The following is a 21,994-nucleotide window of genomic DNA, read 5'->3' on the forward strand; positions in this document are numbered from 1 at the left end:
TGCACTACTTTTGACTAGGGCTAGTGTCCTATATAGGGAATAGGGTGTCATTTCAGATGCAGGCAAGCAAATGATGACGGCAGGCCCTCTAGCTTGAGACCAAGACATAAACCCAGATGACCTATTGACCCTGATAGCAAATACAACCCAAACACCAAATAATCTCAGGAATATGTGCAAAAACGATGAATGCATTCTGCTACAGTACTTTGTCTCTTCTGAAACAATATACACCGCATTCTCGCTACCTCGTCTGGCACCTTGTTCACATATGACGCATATCGATCAATTTCACGCTCAAGGCCATTGTTCTGAGTGTTGTTCTTGAAAATATATTTCCATTATGAGGAATACAATAATGCGTAAAGAATGCTGACCGTTTTTATTTGAGGGGATGACAGAAGCCTGTAACAGTTTTGGTCTAGGTCTGCAATATTACTGTTGGCCTCCAGGGGGCGATCATGGTTGGCGACAATTCGCCAGAAGTTATTTATTTTCAACTGAAAGTGGTGATTTGAAGAGACTCATACTAGCGTACTAAACGGTATGTGGAAAAATAAAGTTTTATAGTATGTGAAAATAGTACACCGAATGCGTCATCTAATGCGCGATTGCGTTGAAACCCGCCATTCATATTTTGGTACAGTGCGTCAATTTATCAGCTGTTGTCAAATGTTATTCGTTAAAGACGAGTGAATTGTAAATAGATCAAATGCTGAAATGAGTATGCAGCTTAAGTATGTAGTATGGGTATTTGGACATGACCACTGTCACGATGCAACTGTTGACAATGCAAACCTGACTATAGGAGTGAAAGTTGAGGAAAGTTCAGCTTTAAGAAATGTATTAGCAACGGGTTTTCAAGAGATAGTCACTCGCCAGCCACTAGTCGACCATGGCGTTAGGGCACTAATGAAGACATTAACAACCATATATGATGACCCAATTAACAATGTGTAAATCTGTGTTCAAGTCTCATTCCTGAAGATAGTTTTACAGAATGGAGATGATTGAATAGCTTTAGCTAGCGAGCCAAATTTTGCTGTGGCTACACCTTCGGCCATAATTAGTAGATCTGTTTTTGCATAACATATCAAATATAATGATAAGAAATATTGTTATTCTTGATTCATTCCTTTCAAATACCATTGCAATTTTATTTTAGCCATTTCTAACACACATTACTTTATTGTAATAAAAGGTAGCTAGTACTTACATTCTTATGTTTTTTTCTTCAAATAATGGACTGGAAGGGTCGTCAACCATTGGCTGATGAACAGTGGCATGATATGAGGTCACCATAAAATCTCTTTGGCCCTCCCCTTTGCCTCAATTTCCTGACAGCCTATTGGTTGTTTTGAATTGTACCATGTGACTAGCTAGCTTTTTCCAGAGCCTTTATTCTGTCCGTAGCCACACCCACACCTATTTTGTGCTCTTATATCATGTTTATTAGCCCAATTAACTCATCAATTAAGAGTAAAATGGAAGGAAATCACTTCGAAACTTCAACTATGTTTGGAAAGTTCCCCAATTTAGTCCACAGCTAACTTCAATCTCATTGGTCATCCTCCATATATGCTAATTAGGACCCAAACGTCATGTCCTGAATGCAAGCGCCATTTTTTACTTCAGGAGGAGGGTGAAACAGCACAATACATCAATTATTTCACTTTAATGTAAATCATTATTTCCTGAATTAACTTTGGCGGCTGCATCTTGTCTGGGGAGGTGAGTGGCAGAGCATCGTCCAGGTGGATTGATTGCACACTTCCGTGACACCGAGACTGAAGCGCTGGCGGATTGGTGAAACAATCCATACACGATAAAAAAAAAAAAAGAGAGAGACGCGACAGCCATCCTTTTTATAACCGGAGAAGCAAAGGTAATTTTATGTAGCTCGGTCAGTGAGCATCCTCAACAGTTCATCACAAATATACGCCTATTGTAGCCATTGTCGACATTTGCGCAGATCCACTTTCACAAATCAGCCAACCAGGCATGTTTGTATGCAGTTCAACCAATGATGTATCATTGAGTTCAACACTGCTAGCTAGCTAGCATTTTAGCTTATATTTTTATTCCCGCCAATGCATACAATTAGATGGTTTTAGCTATATTTTTTCTCTCGGGTCCACCGGCCGCTTTTGGTGACCCTTCGTGGCATAGGCGTCCCATTCGAAAGTCTGCCCTTCCAACTTCGATGGTAATTTCTATGCCTACCATGGGGCATGGTGACCACGGGGAAGGGGGAATCAGGATTTGTTTCTGGAGAGGAAGGCTGTAAAACGGCTGCCACATCCAAGGAAGGCACGCAAATGTTCAACTCCGGAGTCGGGGATCTACTTAGCTAGCTAACGTTAGCTAGCTAGTGACGGAAAAAGAACAATACAGGACACGAGTGCCTGCAATTTGAACGAGTACACTCAGGGCTGCCAACTTTAGAAAAAAGCGTAGAGTTAGATTTGCTATGTGAATTTCTTTGCCCCCTGGCACAACCCTTAGACACGAAGGACATTTAACTGTTTTAAAGCTAATTTCCTGCAATTATACGTATTTTGACATGGCTTAGGCCTATGACCAGGGTGGAAAATAAAACCACAGGTCCGGTGTATTTAGGATACTTTGAACATTATATTTTTGGGGGAGGGGTGAAATGTAAAGTATGCACTTTTTTTTTTATTTTTTTTTTTAGGTGGATTGACATTTTATTCAGACAGTTATGAAATAACATGGGGAGAAACAGTGTGAAGGTTGGAAACTGGGATTGATCCCTGTTCTCAGGTGGAAAGTATGTGACACGTGGGGTAGTGTTACCAGGAAATACTAACATTAATGGTTGATGGCTGTGGGTAACCAAATCATAGATTGTGGTCTCCTTGTCCATGGACTGCTTTCAAGGTAAAGACACAAACGTTTTGTAACTCTTTAAAATAAGGCTGGAAGAAAATCCTGCTTGCTCCCCAGGAGGGTTCGCCACCCCTGATCTATGTTTCCCAAGTGCTGGGTGTTTGAAAATGTTCTTGTTATAACAATTTAATTTCTCAATCACCCAACTCTCAAGAAAAATCAAATGAATATCAAATATTCAGGTGGTTTATGTCTATTAGTTGAAGATTCTTGCCATCTTACTCTACATAGATGTAATGCGATTCAGTTGGGCATCCCCCTACCATCTCTGCCTAGCATGTGCACAATACTAAAATATAAATTATATTTGTGGCCTGCAGCATTTAATATCCAATGCTTATTTGTATGACTTATTCAAAACATTTTACATTTCCATTTTAGTCATTTAGCAGACGCTCTTATCCAGAGTGACTTACAGTTAGTGAGTGCATACATATTTTTAATTATTTTTCATACTGGCCCCCCGTGGGAATCGATCCCACAACCCTGGCGTTGCAAACGCCATGCTCTACCAACTGAGCTACATCCCTGCGGGCCATTCCCTCCCCTACCCTGGACGACGCTGGGCCAATTGTGCACCGCCCCATGAATTGTGCGCCGCCCCAAAACTGTCCATGAATGGCTGCAAAAATACATAGCCTCGTAATTCATTTTCAAAGACACAAGTAGGCATATCAGATTTCAAATACGTGATTACACTGGTAAAATTGGGAAGAAGTGGAATAATAAAATAAGTGTGGGGAATAACAGTGTTCTTGCTGACAAGCACACTAATTACCCTATATTTTAGCCCATTGTTAATAATGAGAATTAGTGTCTGGTAGCCAAATTGAACCAAGTTTTAAATGATCACTCTTTGAGAATAACAGTTCAAGACGTGAGATGCGCTTCACTTCGCAGTGGCAACTTTTTCATTTGGAAAAAATATTCTGTTCTATTTTATTCTTATTACATGTTTTTTTTAACTATAAAATAGGTGTCTTGACTGTGATAAGAGCTCGGGAAATAAGAGCGTCATGTCGGCTAAATTAACAAAGCTATGCCATTGCACAGCCATAGGCTTCTACAAGCAAGTGCTGCTGCGTATGGTTACTGCCCCTCTTAAAGAGTGTGTTCCACCATATAATATAACCAGTTTATTATGCTTTCAATAAATGTATCTTAAATGGCACTTGCTTTTTTTGACTGAATATAAACTACATGACCAAAAGTATGTGGACACCAAACTGTTGCCACAAAGTTGGAAGCACGGAATCATCTAGAATGTAATTGTATGCTGTAGCATTAAGGTTTCCCTTCACTGGAACTAAGGGGCCTAGTCCGAACCATGAAAAACAGCCCCAGACCATTATTCCTCCTCCACCAAACTTTACAGTTGGCAATATGCATTGGGGCAGGTAGCGTTCTCCTGGCATCCGCCAAACCCAGATTCGACAGAGCCAGATGGTGAAGCGTGATTAATCACTCCAGAGAACGCGTTTCCACTGCTCCAGAGTCCAATGAAGGCGAGATTTACACCACTCCAGCCGACGTTTGGCATTGCGCATGGTGATCTTAAGCTTTTGTGCGGCTGCTCGGCCACGACGAACAGTTCTTGTGATTACTTTACTTCCGGAGGCAGTTTGGAACTCGGTAGTGAGTGTTACAACCGAGGAAAGATGATTTTTACGCGCTACGTGCTTTAGCACTCGGTGGTCCCGTTCTGTGAGCCTGTTTGGCCTACCACTGACTTGTTGGAAAGGTGGTATCCTATGACGGTGCCACGTTGAAAGTCACTGAGCTCTTCAGTAAGGCCATTCTACCACCAATGTTTGTCTATAGAGTTTGCATGGCTGTGTGCTCGATTGTATACACCTGTCAGCAATGGGTGTGGCTGAAATGGCTGAATCCACTAATTTAAAGGGGTGTCAAAAAAATGTGGTGTGTGTATATATATCATGGGAACTCTTTTGTATGTTTTAAATTTCACTCCTTGACAAGAGTCACTAGAGACTCAAAGCCACGAGGGTAGAACACATTTCAAACTTTGCTTGTTAGGGGGAGCTAGTTGCAGAAACAATGGAATGTTTTAGTCGACATGCATGGACCTGTGTGTCAAGATTTTGATAGTATGACTTAATTTGCTCTTCTTTTTTTTGTGTGTGTGTATACATATATAAGGGCAATTTTGCTATTGGGATTTGTTATATGTAATGGATATGACATATTAGGCATCATCGTGCACTCTTGGCATAGACCTATAGATAAATGAGCACATAGGCCTCCTTTTTTTGAGTACTAGAAAAGAATCATGCAATTACTCAACAGTCAAATCCCTAGTTGGGAAGTGTATATTACCTGGCCTAACATGATGCCTCTCTCTTTTAGGAAGCTGAGGAACAATGTATCAGGTCCCTGTTGGAAACTTGGAGAACATCCGAAAAACAAGGAGAAAAGTGAAACATATTTTGAGTGATTATGGACTGGAGGATTGCAAAAACCTTCTGGAAGTATGTTCATGTTGTGCGATTTTTATGTTTAAAACTATCAGTTTCATCGGTATCAGATCAGTGTAGCAAGGATTGTTAGTTGGCTAGATGAGGGCCTAATTATTGCCATATTACACATTGTTTATAGGCATGGATTGTACTTTTTACAGAAAAGTTTGTGGTCATACGCACATCCTTAAAACATAGGTGCTGGGCTAATAAAGAATACTAGTAAAGAACAAGAAGGCCCTCACACTGTTAAAGCTCCCAATTCACCACTTTATTGACAAAGTTTCGAGCCGAAACTGATCTTCGTCAGAAAATTGTACTTTTCCCATAACTTTTAAAGACGGTCTGTACCAAATGGCACCCTATTCCCGATGATCAAAAGTAGTGCACTATAAAGGGAATAAGGTGCCATTTGGGACACACGAGTGAATGATCGGAGATCATTGATCAGTGTTTTCTTCCCATGATACTTAGTGAGGGGGAAAAAGTATTTGATCCCCTGCTGATTTAGTACGTTTGCCCACAGACAAAGTGTCAGTCTATAATTTTAATGGTAGGTTTATTTGAACAGTGAGAGACAGAATAACAACAACAAAAAATCCAGAAAAACGCATGTCAAAAATGTTATACATTGATTTGCATTTTAATGAGGGAAATAAGTATTTGACCCCTCTGCAAACATGACTTAGTACTTGGTGGCAAAACCCTTGTTAGCAATCACAGAGGTCAGACGTTTCTTGTAGTTGGCCACCAGGTTTGCACACATCTCAGGAGGGATTTTGTCCCACTCCTCTTTGCAGATCTTCTCCAAGTCATTAAGGTTTTGAGGCTGACGTTTGGCTACTCGAACCTTCAGCTCCCTCCACAGATTTTCTATGGGATTAAGGTCTGGAGACTGGCTAGGCCACTCCAGGACCTTAATGTGCTTCTTCTTGAGCCACTCCTTTGTTGCCTTGGCCGTGTGTTTTGGGTCATTGTCATGCTGGAATACCCATCCACGACCCATTTTCAATGCCCTGGCTGAAGGAAGGAGGTTCTCACACAAGATTTGACGGTACATGGCGCCGTCCATCGTCCCTTTCATGCGGTGACGTTGTCCTGTCCCCTTAGCAGAAAAACACCCCCAAAGCATAATGTTTCCACCTCCATGTTTGACGGTGGGGATGGTGTTCTTGGGGTCATAGGCAGCATTCCTCCTCCTCCAAACACTGCTTGGCGATGGTCTTATAGCCCATTCCAGCCTTGTGTAGGTCTACAATCTTGTCCCTGACATCCTTGGAGAGCTCTTTGGTCTTGGCCATGGTGGAGAGTTTGGAATCTGATTGATTGCTTCTGTGGACAGGTTTCTTTTTATACAGGTAACAAACTGAGATTAGGAGCACTCTATTTTAAGAGTGTGTTCCTAATCTCAGCTCATTACCTGTGTAAAAGACACCTGGGAGCCAGAAATCTTTCTGATTGAGAGGGGGTCAAATACTTATTTCCCTCATTAAAATGCAAATCAATTTTTGACATGCGTTTTTCTGGATTTTTTGGTTATTCTGTCTCTCACTGTTCAAATAAACCTACCATTAAAATTATAGACTGATCATTTCTTTGTCAGTGGGCAAACGTACAGAATCAGCAGGGGATCAAATACTTTTTCCCCTCACTGTAGCTGTTGTCCTTAACTGTATGTTGTCTGTCACCATCTTCCAGGAGCTGCAGAAGGAGAAGAAGAACTCTAATGAAGATTCTGATTCTGATGAGGCATTCCAGGAGACTGAGTGGGTGGACCTCAGTGAGCCCTTCCAAGGCAAGAGGAAGAAAAAGGTAAAATGGCACCTGGAAAGATGAGCTAGTCTGATAGGGATGTCAACAAACCAAACAAGTGTTTGAAATTGAAACAGAATAGTTTATAGTTCAACTGATTGATTAAATGTGCCAATATTTCTGGGGTCTGTGGAAATGCATAGCCACTGATGTTGAATATGCATCAGTTAATTCAGTTCTTACTTAATCTGCATCCGAAATGGCACCCTATTCCCAAAATTCCCAGCCTTTCTGGTCAAAAGTGGTGCACTATGTAGGGACACACTCTTCGTACAAAAAAATGTAACATTCATTCCTTACAGTGAAGTGACGGATCAATTTAAAATGTTCTTATTTTGCTAATCACGCTTGCTATCTGTGCGTTTCCTTCCCCAGTGGCCGTACCGCACGCGGCTATTGTGCTGCACCCTCTGTAAGTACTCCACCCGGAACTGGTACTCCTACAAGAGTCATCTACAGCGGAGCCATGAGTATGAGAGGAAACTGTGTGCCCTGGCTCCCTGCCAGATCTGCCCCTTCGTCGCCCACCCCCGACTCATCAAGAAGCACCTCCTCCTCTTCCATGGCTCTCCGAATGTGGACCAAGAATCAGCGTCTCTGCATTCAACTACCAAGAAAGGGGACCGGTTTAAGTGTCGCAAGTGCCGATATGTGGACTCAAACCTGTTCTCAATGAAGAAGCACGTCCTGCTGAACCACCTGGAGAAGCTGTGGCACCACTTCTCAGGCCGGATACCAGACACTAAGTTCCCCCATTCAGCCTCCAGGCAGTTCTGTAAGGTGTGTAAGATGGCCATCGAAAGCACGGAGCACATGCTGCACCACATCCTGTCCTCTCCCACTCACCAGTGGGCCTGCGCTCAGATCAGGACCTGGATCTTGGAGAACACTCAGTACGCCAAGCCTGCAAATTATCAAACACTGGCCCCTAAAAAACAGCTGCCACAGGTGTCCAGTCCTGAGCAGCTGGCAGGGCCCAACCAGAGCTTCCTCCCCCCTCAGGCCCTGGTTCAGCTGGCCGGTGCTGAGGCAAAGGGCCTCGTCCAGCCTGGTGCTACTGTCAAGCTGCAGAGTGCTCTGCCCCAGGGGGCCATCTCAGCCACCATGCCCATCGGCCAGACCATGGTCAGACTGCCCTCTGGCACCTCCCTACCTGGTGCTGCTCATAACCAGGTGCCTTTCAACATAGGGGTCCAAGGTCAGCAGCAGCCCCAGCAGGTCTTCCTGCCCCCGAGGGTGCAGATCAGCATTCCAGGGATGTCCCAGGCCCTCATGGTGACTCAGCGCCTCCCCCTGAACCAGGGGACCCCCCAGGGTACCATGCTCCAGAGCAACACTCAGGGCACCATGCTGACCTCCCAGTCCCTCCTCAGCCACCTCTTCCCCACGGGCAACAAGGTCAACGGCATGCCCACCTACACCTTCGCCACGTCGGTGGGCATGCCCAGCCAGACCAGTAACATCCAGCTTATCAGCAAGGCTCCTCAGCCCATCAAACCAGCAGGTAATCCTGCTCTGAACTCCAAAGCCAAGAAGTGGATCACCTGTCCCATCTGTAATGAACTGCTCCCTTCCAACGTCTATGAGGCTCACCAACAGGCTGCCCACAAGGCCCAGCCCAGAGCAGCTAAGCAGCAGGGCCTGGCTGCCCGCGCTCCCTTCCTCAGGAAGATGCCTGACAAGACGGTAAAGTGTTTGAAGTGTAAGATCCTCCTGTCTGAGAAGGGCCTCTTTGAACACCTGCTGCACGGGCTCAACTGCCTCTACTGTCCTGGGATGTTCTACTCCATCCAACAACTGGTTGAACACACAAACGCACAACACAACCCCACACAGAAGGCCAACTGTGACTTCATGAGGCGGGAGTATAGACTGTACACAGACGACAGCGGTAAACTTCTGTTCCCCTACTTTGACATCAACACCATGGCCCCCAAAGAGATCCTGGGAGACGCAGAGCTGAAACTGGCTCTGGTCACCAACTCCCTAGACCTGATCTTCCTCAAGATGCAGCCTGGTGGTAAACAGGACGTGTGTCGGAACCCCAGTAAAACGACGCGGACCGACTGCCCCTTCTGTGAAGAGAAGTGTGTCACAGTGGAGAACTACCAGGCCCATCTGAATGGGAAACACTACATCGCGCCCACCGTCCACGCCATCCTCAAGACTGCAGCATTCAAATGCATCTACTGCAACGGCGTCTACACAGGCAAGACTACGCAGAGAGCTATAGTCATCCATCTACAGCGCTGCCGCCGTGCACCCAAGACCCCTAAAGACACAGACCGACTCCAGCCTGCCCCCACCAACGGACGCCAGCAGCAGGTCATGGCCTTTAAGCAGATGATCCAGGCGCCAGGTCTGTACTCTGCCCAGCTCCCTCCTGTCCCCATGGCAGCGATGGCCTCCGTCCCTGTCCCCCAGCCCTCTGAGTCCCCTGCTGAGCTACAGAGCAAGCTGAGACTGGAGGCGGCCTTCAGGGAGGCCATGGAGGCCAACAAGAAAGAGAGGGATGCGCGGGCAGCCTTCCGTAAGCAACGAGAGAAGGAAAAACGAGAGCAGGTACCCAAGATGGACCCCTATATTCAGCTGGCGCTGGACCCCAGTGGGATGGAGAAACGCCCCTCTGAGGAGCGTAAAGACTTCCTCACCAGATACTTCCACACCAAGCCGTACCCCACCAAGAAGGAGTCTGAGGAGCTCTCCAAGAGACTGTGGCTGACCCGGACTGAGGTGTCCACACTGTTTGGGATGAAGCGCACCAAGTGCATGAAGGCGATCCAGAAGAACAGCCCTACCATCTTCATGGGCTTCAACATGACAGAGCTGAAGAAACTTAAGCACGACCTCCTCATCCCAGAGGTGGAACCTGCAGAACCAGAGAAGATGGCTGACCAGGAAGTGGAACCCGACGAACCAGAACAGACGGATTCTCCAGAAGGAGAAATGGCAGAACCAGAAATGTCTGTTCCAAAAGAGGATTCTTTAGAACCACATCAGATGGATGTTCCAGAGATTGATCCTTTAGAACCAGAGCCAATGGCTGTCTGAGTTGTCACTTCAGAGTACATGTACAGTCTGTATAGATACTTTTACCTGGATGACTGCAACAGACTGCAGTGCCCTGAAATGTATACTTTTATATTGATGTTAATCTCCCTGCTAGGAATTGTCAACTTAATTTTAGATGTTGACTTATTATTATTATTCTCCTTTTCGTAGAACTGTAAATCACATGTTGACATTCTCACAGGCTACATGTTAAAACAAACCTCTGTATACAAGGGTAAAAAATCTAAAGCTATGTGAGGATTGTATTAGTATTTGAGTGACACTGTTTTCAGGGGTTTGTTTCATACAACCACAGCACCGTTAAATCCTAGGGGGGCATCTTTTAAGATGTGTTTTCAGCCCATCGACCATGATTCAGTTTGAATAATATTTTTAAATGCTGTCAAATGTTAAAGCTATAAAAACACACCTGTATTTGGTATTGTGTAAGTATTCAAACAGGGATCATTGACTGACTTTCAAACAACTACACCATTATCTCATGTTCAGAACGTTAATGAACAGTATTTGTCAATTTTGTGTTTCTGTATCATCAGAATACTTATTTTCTGTATAATAGTTATTGGCCTTTGTTCTCAATAGTAACTCAAAACTGTTATGTGGTAATATGAATCCATTGACCAGATGAGACTGAGTATAATCAGAACTGTAAGACATTGTCCAGCTTTCTTCTTTTCAGAATGTGTATCGAGCGCTATTCTTCCCTCTATTGGAACTATGTAATGGATCATTCTGAGTTCGCTCAAATACTGATTTTTGAGGTAGCCTCCATCACTTTCACCTTTGCTTTCCTTGCCCTTGTTGTGTTGCTTTTTATGTGTGTTTGTTTGTGTCCACTCATTTTGTTGTAAGTTATTATTTGGTGAAAACGGACAGCTTCTGCTGGTGTTTTTACCATTATTTTCATATGCTAATTCCCCTATGGGTTTTTCATTTTCTTCCTTGTTTCTACTTCTTCCTGTGTCACTTGCAATTGATTGTCAGGTTTTTATGTACTATATACCTGTTGGGTTTTAGATTGGTTCAGTCCTTCAGAAGCTAAAATGTGTATAGACTTGAAGGTTTGAGCCTTCTGATGCATTGTGGCAGAACTGTGCACAATAAAAACTTTTTCCAATAAACGTTTCACTGCTGTAATTTATTGCTCATTAATGGGTGTCTGTCTGAGAAAGCTTGTCTAACCAAAGTGGGCTATTGTAAAATAAAGTCATTGCGCGTATTTTTATACATAATTATGTTTCTGTGTAGCCAGTGCATTGAGCCAGTGGCAGACAGGTTGATGCGATTGGTATGCGCCGTCCGTTTAAATTGTCGCGTTTTAAGTGACATTGCGCGAGCGTAAACACGACGTTTTCCTGTCCTTCGTCTTTTCAGCAACAGACCCAGGCTACCAGTTTGTTTCAAGTAAGGCTTTGGAGTTGAGAATTTGATACGGTAAGTGTGTTTTGAAACCTTAAATGTTTTTATATTTTCAGTGCTTTGATATTAGTTGAGGTCTTTCAACTTTGACTTTCTGGAAATTTCCAAACGGGCCATGCTAGCTAGTTAGCAACGTTAGCTGGGCTTCCAACAGTGGCAATACTTTCTAATTTCTATATAAATAAACTGGTTTTCTGCTGTTCGAGATAGTAACAACATTTAGCTCAGAAAAACAAAGTTGTAACAAGTCGTAAACAAACGTTACTTCCAACATTAACGTTATTTTCCCAAGATACGTGTTGACGCTAAAGCATCCAAGATGTCGTACATGCTACCGCATCTCCACAACGGCTGGCAGGTCGACCAAGCCATCCTATCCGAGGAGGACAGAGCCCTGGTTATTAGGTTTGGACACGATTGGGACCCAACATGTATGAAAATGGACGAGGTGTTGTACAGCATAGCTGAAAAGGTAAGATGTATGTTATTGTACTATTGTTGACATTTGTGAATAGGGTTGTTGCGGTGACCTTATTATCGCCACACCGGCGGTCATGAAGGCAGTCAAATTCCACGTGACCGGTTCGTCACGGTAATTAGGCATCTCCAAGCGCTGATGGTCATAAGTAGCCTACCAAATTTGCTAACTGCCTGGTACTCCGTACTCTATTGTCCCTCTAATCACTCTGACCTCAATGCAAATGTTATCGAAAATCTAATCTAACACTTAATGAGAGCCCATGAGCTCATGGGCAACATTTCTATAGGCTATGCAATTGCGGGAGAAACAGAGTGATGATCTCATCAGCTTTCTATAGGCTAGGCCTACTATATTTATTTCTCAACGTTCCTAATATTAAGCACATTGCTTATCTTTACAACAGGAGTATAGCCTACCTGGCTGGCATGAAAATGAACCAGGGGAAAAGTGTTCTCCATTTTTTTACATTTTTAGTCATTTAGCAGACCCTCTTATCCAGAGCGACTTGCAGTTAGTGAGTGCATACATTTTCATACTGCATAGATGACATGTATTTTTCCCCTGCCCCAGTTTCAAGACAGGGGCATGATAATGGTCCATTCTAAATCAAAACAAATTTCACACATTATTTAGTATATGTAAAGACAAGAATAGTCTGATGGGTGACAATATTAGCCTATCACTTGTGAATTACATATTATCATGTGTGAATGATGCCCAGCGTAAGGCAAGAAACAACTTCGGAGCATGCGGAACTCAGGGAGAAGGGCACAACGGCCACTGGCCACAAAAGGCATGGATTTTTTTAGCCCACAGCCATTTGGCATAGCCAGATCAGGACCTAACATAAGGACAACTCATAGTATGCTATGCTGTTCTTCTGAAATATACATCATATTTCTTTAGACCTGTCCAAAATAAATAATGGATTTATTGTGAAGGTGTTGGCTAAATTACATGGATTTATTAGACTTTTTAAAATGTAGATGTTCCAAAGATCTGCATTAGTGTATTTTTTATTTATTTTTTTCATACTGGCCCCCTGTGGGAATCGAACCCACAACCCTGGCGTTGCAAACGCCATGCTCTACCAACTGAGCTACATCCCTGCCGGCCATTCCCTCCCCTACCCTGGACGACGCTGGGCCAATTGTGGGCCGCCCCATGGGTCTCCCGGTCGCGGCCGGCTACGACAGCCTGGATTCGAACCAGGATCTCTAGTGGCAAAGTTCCCACTGCGCCACTCGGGAAACACAATTGGATTGTAGGCTATGTGTGGAAACCAGGAGATGCTAAATGTGTTTATGTTAATTAACGGTCAATTACCGTGAGACCGACAGTTATTTGCTTGACAATCACCGGCTGACGAAATTTCATGACCGCCACAGCCCTATTTGTGAAGACATTTCATTGAACTTTGCTATTTTTACAGTACAAACATCACTATCCCACCCTACAGGTGAAGAACTTTGCAGTCATCTATTTGGTGGACATCACAGAGGTGCCGGACTTCAACAAAATGTACGAGTTGTATGATCCTTGCACCGTCATGTTCTTCTTCAGGTGAGTTTCAAGTTGTCGTCATGTCCGGCCTTCACTTCAGAGCCATGCAAACCAATGACTTGCTAAATTGATGCAAATGTTCAACAAAAATGGGTGTAGCAAACACAGGCTCTCATGCCATATAGGTTAGCTGTGAAAACAGTGATGCTTAGCCCTACGAAGCTTGCCATCATGTATACAGTTGTAACACTAAGTACAGTTTAACAGTACAGTAACGTTCCGCTTATGGCATATCATAGGAGAAGCATGTGAGATTAGGACTCGGCCAATGACTGTACCTGTTTTAGCAGCACGTGTCCTGTGTTGGACGGTATTTGTAATCAGTAGACTTTCTGATGGAAAGCTCATTGGTTACATCGCCAAGCAATACCTAAGAAAGTATTAAATCCAATCTATTTTCAGGTGGATTCCACAACTGTGCCAAAGATTTGTATAACTATCCCAAGATGGACCACAGCCTGTAATTTCCAATGGGAACAAATGAGTCGTAGTGGGCAGAACAAGCACCAGCTAGAGAGATCATATTGGCGCTTTCTAGCATGTGTTTGCATATTTCCGTTAGGGAACGCCTACTCTGTGATGTGCGCGTGTGCAATAACTCAATTCGCCCTTGCACTCCTTCTAAGCAACACCATTAAAAAAAAAACTTGGCAAAGGGTAAAGTCTACCAAACTTAGTCCACTCTGTTCGTAACAGATTCTAGTTTTGGGAACCGAAAACTGTATTGAGATCAAATGTTTCATCAATGAGAGACTTTGCAGAATGTCTGCCAAAATCCATCTCATTCCATCTTCTACTGCCAGCCACAGTGCTTCATCTTATTACCATATTTGGTAGTGAGTGGAAATGACAACCGGATGCTTCACCTTTTATACATCTGGTGAAATATCTGGCTCATAGTTCCATCTGTGACTGTGCACTCGCATGGCATGCTCTCGCCTCTAGACAAGTAAACAGACTGTTCGCAGTCATGCCACTTCCTGTCTGTGGTTCACACGCAGTAGCCACACAAAATAAATAAAAATAAATAGGTCATTTAGCAGACGCTCTTATCCAGAGTGACTTACAGGAGCAATTAGGATTAAGTGCCTTGCTCAAGGGCACATCAACAGATTTTTCACCTAGTCGGCTAGGGGATTAGAACCAGCGACCTTTCGGTTACTGGCACAACGCTCTTAACCACTAAGCTACCTGCCGCCATAAAATGGACACAGTGCTGACACGCACTGGTCAACAAAATAATATAAATGTGTATTGCAGCTAGATTCAAGTGGGTGGTGGTAGCATCAAACAATTGGATTTAAAACTTTCTTGGGCACCGCTTGGCAATACAAACGATGATGTTTCCATCAAAACCATCTACCAATTACGGATACCATCCAACACGGGACACATGCTGCTAAAACAGGTACAGCAACGGGTTGGGGCGAAATCTCACAAGCTGTTGCTATGGAATGCCCTTAGACCCGACTTATTAATAAATTAAATGATTAATAAAGTTGTCTAAATTAGGGCTACGGGATGCTCCGTCTTAAAACAATTGCCCCACGCTACTTCAGTTGACTGAGCGCTCCCCTCTTTTTTTAGTCCTGCATGACTCTGTGAAACATATTCCTTCTCCTGTACTCTTCCAGGAACAAGCACATCATGATAGATCTGGGGACTGGTAACAACAACAAGATCAACTGGACCATGGAGGACAAGCAGGAGATGATTGACATTGTTGAGACCGTTTACCGAGGGGCGAGAAAAGGACGAGGTCTGGTCGTATCTCCTAAGGACTACTCCACAAAATACAGATACTGATTGGTTCTTCCCTTTCCATTGATTTGTGTGATGCCCAATGGGAGCAAATCTGTGTCTTTTCAATATGAGACTTTCTAGACAGCTGGACTACAAAAAGGCTCAGATCGAGGTCTTCTGCTCTTTTTTTAATCATGTTACAGCCAAGTAATATTTTTTCAACAGCAGTTATAAAAACCATAATTTAGTTTCTTCTTTGATTTAATGCATGTCATTTTCAAATTTGATATTGCAATTTAGTTATCACTTCATAGACCAGTTTCCCAGACCCAGAATAAGGCTAGTCCTTGATTAAAAATAATTATCAGTGAAAAATTTCCATTGAAGGTGTTGTTTTTTTCAAGGCTACGGTAGACTATCAGGAATCACCCACCACTCATCTGAGCTGCAGGCAGTTTGCATGTTTAAAACATATACTTAATTTTTGGAAAACTGGATATTTTACCTTCTATTATGAGGGATGTCTTACCTTGCTTCCAAGAAGCCTAGCCAAAATCCGACCATATAAACATTGATGGAATTATTTTATAAAGGTTTACTCATTTGCCATTGAAACCAGCATTTCTCTCCTGTTATTTTGGTTTTCATATGAACTTTATTTCATTGTCCACATGCTAAAACCACAATCCTAGTCATATTAGCAACACCTATCCTAGTTATATTTCCCCTCTTTCAGTGACATAAACCATCAGGTTCGCTTTTAGAACTGTGTTTTCCCACGAATTGCGTTTTGGCAAATGTTTGAAAATGATTTTGCTGCGTTATTACAGAAGTTGTATGTTCAATAATATAGCCTCTTGGCTGTGAGACGATAGGCTTCCTATTGTCGCTAGGGCTGTGACAGTCATGGAATTTTGGATGATGGTAATTGGCCAGCCAAATGACCATGGTCACCGTAATAGCCGTTTGAATAGCAAAACAATATATTAATGTACATTTTCTCCTCTCAGCCGCTCCTGACTGCATGTGCTGCCATATAAATATAATGATTAGAACTGCCCTCCCCATTCAAGTCTATAGGCAGGTTTCCATTGACCCAGGTTTATTAGACAAGACAAAAGCAATGTTGCAAAAAAGTTATTGTTACGTGTAATGGGAACAGCATATATAGGATAAATTTTCGGAAGATCGGCAAAAAAAGTATCCGTTCAACGTGGATTATTCTGTGCACTTTCCTTATTGTGACAAAATGATGGAAACGGTGTTTTTCAAATAAATGATTGTTGCTGGATAATGTCGAAGGTACGTGGGGCACTTGATGTCATGGCCTATATGTAAACAGGGTGACTGTGAGCTAAATATCCAGACGGGAAGTAAAAAATAACTTATTAGGCATGAATACATTTATATTTCTATGGTTGCAGTCCTCAAAGATTGAATTGCATTTAATCAAATTAATCAGATCCAATGATTTACCTCCCGTAGGCCGGGGTTCCGCTATTTCCATTCTAAATGCCTACTGCTTGTAAAATCAATTTATTTTTTTTCACTATAAAAATGTTTCTTTGCAGTTCAAGAATGCCTGAATTGCTTCACCTTGCTTTTCTGGTTGACTGGATCCAATTTTCACCATCCAATTATTTCAGATCTACAGGGGTGCTGATTTCACCATGGGACAGACCATGGCGATTTATTGGCACATGAGAATTATGGCAAATAGGCTTATTAGTAAATTTTTGCATTCTGGCTTTCACTGGATATATGAGACATGAAACAGATACTGTAGGTGGGAGGGCATACAGGCTAATTTATTAATGCAGAATTTGCCTAAAAGGGTGAAGGAAACACTTCAATCAATTCAATTTTTATTTGACACCTAGGTTTTTGCTAAAACGTTTTTATTTTTAGGTGTGACTTCATTGCGTCCGTCCAGCGGTTTTTATCGACACAAGATAGTTCAATGGAAACACAGCAGTAGGCAATTGTTGCATCTATTTTCCATGCTAACTTTTTAAATGTTGACAAAAAATCACTGGACAAATTACCAGTCAAATTGCCACACGAATGCCCTGCTGTCCCGTCTTTAGTCAGCTGTTCGTTCCACAACCAAAAATGTTTTTTTTTACGGTTAGGACAATTATTTTATTTTAATGACGTTTTCATTAATAACCGTCGGTTATACGGTAATTGTGCCAGCTCTAATGGTTGCACACCTCAATTAAGCTCTAAAGGAAAAATTGTTGTTCTTTATACACATTAATAGTATGTTCTGTTGGTCACATCATTTTACAGGGTTCATACGGTCATGAATATCCTGGAAAAGTCATGCCATTTTAAAATGGTGTTTTCCAGGCCTGGAAAAGTTTAGAAAAAGTCATGGAGGGTGCTCAACCATAGTGATTCGAGGTACAACCTAAAAATGTGTAGAAGTCATTGGAAAGGAAAAGGCGCACCTCTCGCTCACCATTCAAAATTATTTGTTTTATTAAGACCGTTTAAAAGATTGACGTTTCGGCCTTCTGCAGAATAATTCCATTACAGGACACCTGCGCTTCACTATGGAACATGACGAGGGAGGACTAGACTTCCTGGATGTACGTGTCACCAAAACAGGTACCTTCCTCTCATCTGATCTATTCAGAAAGAGCACAGACAGAATCAATATATATTTTAGAATTGAACAAGTCAGCAAAAATTAATGCGGTGGTGATGTTGACAAACACCATAGGTCCAGAGAGAAGTTCTGGATCCATTCCTTAGATACTTTAGTCCCCAGAGGTCTTAACCTAGAGAATAACTATAGTGTGCTTTTGTGAAGGGCCCCATCCCTTTGTTGGTCCAGTGACAACCCCCCATTCACATGGAGGGAACTGTTGTCCAAACCAGTTGTTAGACCTCTTTGCCTAAGCTTTTGATGTTTGTTGTTGTTATCCCTAGTTTTCCTTAGCCCTGTTGTTTATTTTTCCAATACCCAACATATTCAACATATATTATATAGTAATGGTTGTATATCAATTATACCTACTGTAGTTGAAAAAAGCTTGCCCAGTTTTCCAATTGTTTTTTACTGGTTCCACTTCTGTATTTCATCACTAGGTGGAGACATTGACCATAGTACCCCACACCCTGAGTGCCAACATGTATGGTCTACCACACGTTCTCTCAGCACCCCCATCTGAAGAGAGTTGTCTCCCTAATTGTCTTCCCCGTGCCCTGTATGAACTTGTCCATTCCCATTATGGTTATTCTGATGAAGGCCGAAACGTCAATCTTTTAAACTTGCTTAATAAAACTAAGAATTTTTAATGGTGAGCGAGCATTGTGCCTTTTCCTTTCCAATGATAATTTCTGTTAATGCAATTTATTCAGGCACATAGTTTTTTTATATTTGATAAATAAAATAAAAATCAACATATCAACCAGGATCGGAATGACACTTAAGCGCGTCTGTGTTTGCGGGCATCACCTGCATGTGTGTGAGACGAGTGGGCCGTTGCTCAAGGAGTGGGAGACAGTCGGATATTGCAGCAGCAGGGTAGGCCTAGCCTATAAAATATGATAGAGAACAGACTAACTAGGTAGCCAATTCAAAACATAGTGTACCCTCTAGTTAACTGTTTAGCGATTGATAGCAAGAGTGTGCAAAGATATAATCAAGGAAAAAGGTGGCTATTTGAAGAATTTCAAATATTACATATTTTGATTTGTTTAACACTTTTTTTGGTTACTACATGATTCCATATGTGTTCTTTCATAGTTTTGATGTCTTCAATATTATTCTACAATGTAAAAAATAGCACAAATAAAGAAAAACCCTTGAATGAGTAGGTGTGTCCAAACTTTTGACTGGTAGTGTATGTTAGTCAGGCTGCAAAGTAAACACTTTTTAAGGTAGCTAAGATAAATATTTGAAAAAGGAGAGCAGCACAGTCTAGGAGCTCAGATGCAATAAGAAGGGGGGGTAAGTGCCTTGCTCAATGACAGGAGATGGTACATGGGATCAATTGTTGGTCATGGAAAAGTCATGGAATTCCATCTATCAAAATGTATATGAACCCTGATTTTACGGTTTAATGAATTTAACCAATTATTAACCGGATAATGGGGGTCGGTTAGTCGGCAGCTAAATTGACCAAAGTTTGCATCCCTATCTTTGATGTCTAAGATCCTGCTGTCTGAGAAGGGCCTCTTTGAACACCTGCTGCTCGGGCTCAACTGCCTCTACTGTCCTGGGATGTTCTACTCCATCCAACAACTGGTTGAACACACAAACACAACACAACCCCACACAGAAGGCCAACTCTGACTTCAAGAGACGGGAGTATAGACTGTATACAGACGACAGTGGTAACCTTTTGTTCCCATACGTTGACATCAACACCAGGGCCCCCAAAGAGATCCTGGGAGATGCTGAAACTGGCTCTGGTCACCAATTCCCTAGACTTGATCTTCCTCAAGATGCAGCCTGGTGGTAAACAGGAAGTGTGTCGGAACCCCAGTAAAACAACACGGACCGACTGCCCCTTCTGTGAAGAGAAGTGTGTCATAGTGGAGAACTACCAGGCCCATCTGAATGGGAAACACTGCATCGCGCCCACCGTCCACGCCATCCTCAAGACCGCAGCATTCAAATGCATTTAATGCAACAGCGTCTACACAGGAAAGACTACGCAGAGAGCTATAGTCATCCATCTACAGCGCTGCCGCCGTGCACCCAAGACCCCTGAAGACGCAGACAGACTCCTGCCCACCCCCATCAACGGATGCAAGCAGCATGTCATGACCCTTAACAAGATTATCCTGGTGCCAGGTCTGTACTCCATCCAGCTCCCTCCCGTCCCTATGGCAGCACTGGCCTTCGTCCCCCAGCCCCCTGAGTCCCCTGCTGAGCTGCAGAGCAAAATGAGGCTGGCCTTCAGGGAAGCCAACAAGAAAGAGAGGGAGGCCCGGGCAGCCTTCCGTAAGCAACGAGAGAAGGAGAAACGAGAGCAGGCAGCCGTAGCCCAGGCCCAAGCTGCTGCTCAGTCTGAGGTTCAGATAGACCCCTCTATTCAGCTGGTGCTGGACCCCAGTGGGATGGAGGAACGCCCCTCTGAGGAGCGTAAAGACTTCTTCACCAGATACTTCCACACCAATCCGTTCTCCATCAAGAAGGAGTCTGAGGAGCTCTCCAAGAGAGTGTGGCTGACCTGGGCTGAGATGTCTGCTCTGTTTGGGATGAAGCACACCAACTTAGAGCCACCAAGTGCAGAAAGGTGATCCAGAGGAACAGCCCTACCATCTTCATGTGCTTCAACATGACCGAGCTGAAGAAACTTAAGCACAACCTCATCCCAAAGATGGAAGCTGCAGAACCAGAGAAGATGGCTACAGACTGATTCTCCAGAGAGGGATCCAACAGAACTGGAAATGTCTGTTCCAGAAGAGGAATTTTCAGAACCAGAAAAGATGGATGTTCCAGAAATGGAACCTTTAGAACCTGAATAGATGGCTATCTGAGTTGTCATTTCATAGTACATGTACAGTGTACACCCTGTTCACGAAAATGGATAGCTCCTACAGCCAGTGAGTCACGTGGCCGTGGCTTGCTATATAAAGCAGGCAGACAGGCATCAAGGCATTCTGTTCCTGTTCAACTGAACGTTAGACTGGGCAAAACAAGTAACCTAAGCAACTTTGAGCTTGGTATGATCATCAGTGCCAGGCACGCCGAATCTCAGAAATGGCCGCCCTCCTGGGCTTTTCACACACGACAGTGTATAGGGTTCCCAGATAATGTTGTGATAAACAAAAAACAGTCCTGTGGGCACAAAAACCTTGTTGATGAGAGAGGTCGAAGGAGAATTCCAAGAATCGTGCAAGATAACAGGCTGGCCACAAACAGACAAATAACGGCGCAGAACGGCATCTTGGAACGCACAACTTGTTGATCCTTGTCACGGATGTGCTATTGCAGCAGACGACCACACCAGGTTCCACTCCTATCAGCTAAAAACAAGTAGAAGCGGCTCCAGTGGGCACGCGATCACAAACACTGGACAATTGAGGAATGGAAAAACATCGCCTGGTCTGACGAATCCTGGTTCCTGTTGCGTCATGCTGATGGCAGAGTCAGGATTTGTTTTAAGCAGCATAAGTCTATGGACCCATCCTGTCTGTTGTTAACGGTACAGGCTGGTGGCGGTGGTTTACCGCCGTCCAATCTGCAGCAGCTAAGTGATGCCATCACGTCAGATTCGACAAACATCCCTGTGGAACGTTTCCGACTTGTAGAATCCATGCCCAACGAATTCAGGCTGTTCTGGAGACAAAGGGGTTCCGACCCGGTACTAAATGGGTGTACCTAATAAACTGGCCGTTGAGTGTGTTTATAGATACCATTACCTGCCTGTCAGTAGCTGACTGCAACAGATTGCAGTGCCATGAAATGTATACTTTTATATTGATGTTAGTAATTGCCAACTTAATTTTAGATGTTGACGTTTTCGTTTAACTTTAAATCAAATGTTTACATTCT

General features: G+C 43.2%; 2 protein-coding genes across 4 annotated transcripts; both read left to right on the forward strand.

Moving 5' to 3' along the window:
* Nucleotides 1-1,618: 1,618 nt before the first annotated feature.
* On the forward strand, nt 1,619-11,262 carry LOC121571966 (activity-dependent neuroprotector homeobox protein 2-like). Of its 3 annotated transcripts, none has more exons than XM_041883773.2 (4): nt 1,619-1,885; nt 5,278-5,399; nt 7,086-7,199; nt 7,575-11,262. In XM_041883773.2, the coding sequence occupies exons 2-4, from the start codon at nt 5,292-5,294 to the stop codon at nt 10,248-10,250; spliced, it is 2,898 nt and encodes a 965-aa protein (XP_041739707.1). In that variant the 5' UTR covers nt 1,619-1,885; nt 5,278-5,291; the 3' UTR covers nt 10,251-11,262. The 3 variants fall into 3 exon arrangements, with proteins under 3 accessions (XP_041739707.1, XP_041739708.1, XP_041739710.1); XM_041883774.2 differs by having other exon boundaries at nt 1,619-1,731; XM_041883776.2 differs by lacking the exon at nt 1,619-1,885 and adding an exon at nt 1,979-2,901.
* Nucleotides 11,263-11,581: 319 nt separating this feature from the next.
* LOC121571965 (thioredoxin-like protein 4A) lies at nt 11,582-15,854 on the forward strand. Its single transcript, XM_041883772.2, has 4 exons — nt 11,582-11,705; nt 11,983-12,162; nt 13,631-13,734; nt 15,369-15,854. Exons 2-4 carry the CDS (start codon nt 12,010-12,012, stop codon nt 15,538-15,540), a joined length of 429 nt encoding a protein of 142 aa, XP_041739706.1. The 5' UTR covers nt 11,582-11,705; nt 11,983-12,009; the 3' UTR covers nt 15,541-15,854.
* Nucleotides 15,855-21,994: the final 6,140 nt, after the last annotated feature.

Source organism: Coregonus clupeaformis, chromosome 8, assembly GCF_020615455.1.
Source record: "Coregonus clupeaformis isolate EN_2021a chromosome 8, ASM2061545v1, whole genome shotgun sequence".
In the NCBI taxonomy this organism is placed as follows: Eukaryota; Metazoa; Chordata; class Actinopteri; order Salmoniformes; family Salmonidae; genus Coregonus; species Coregonus clupeaformis.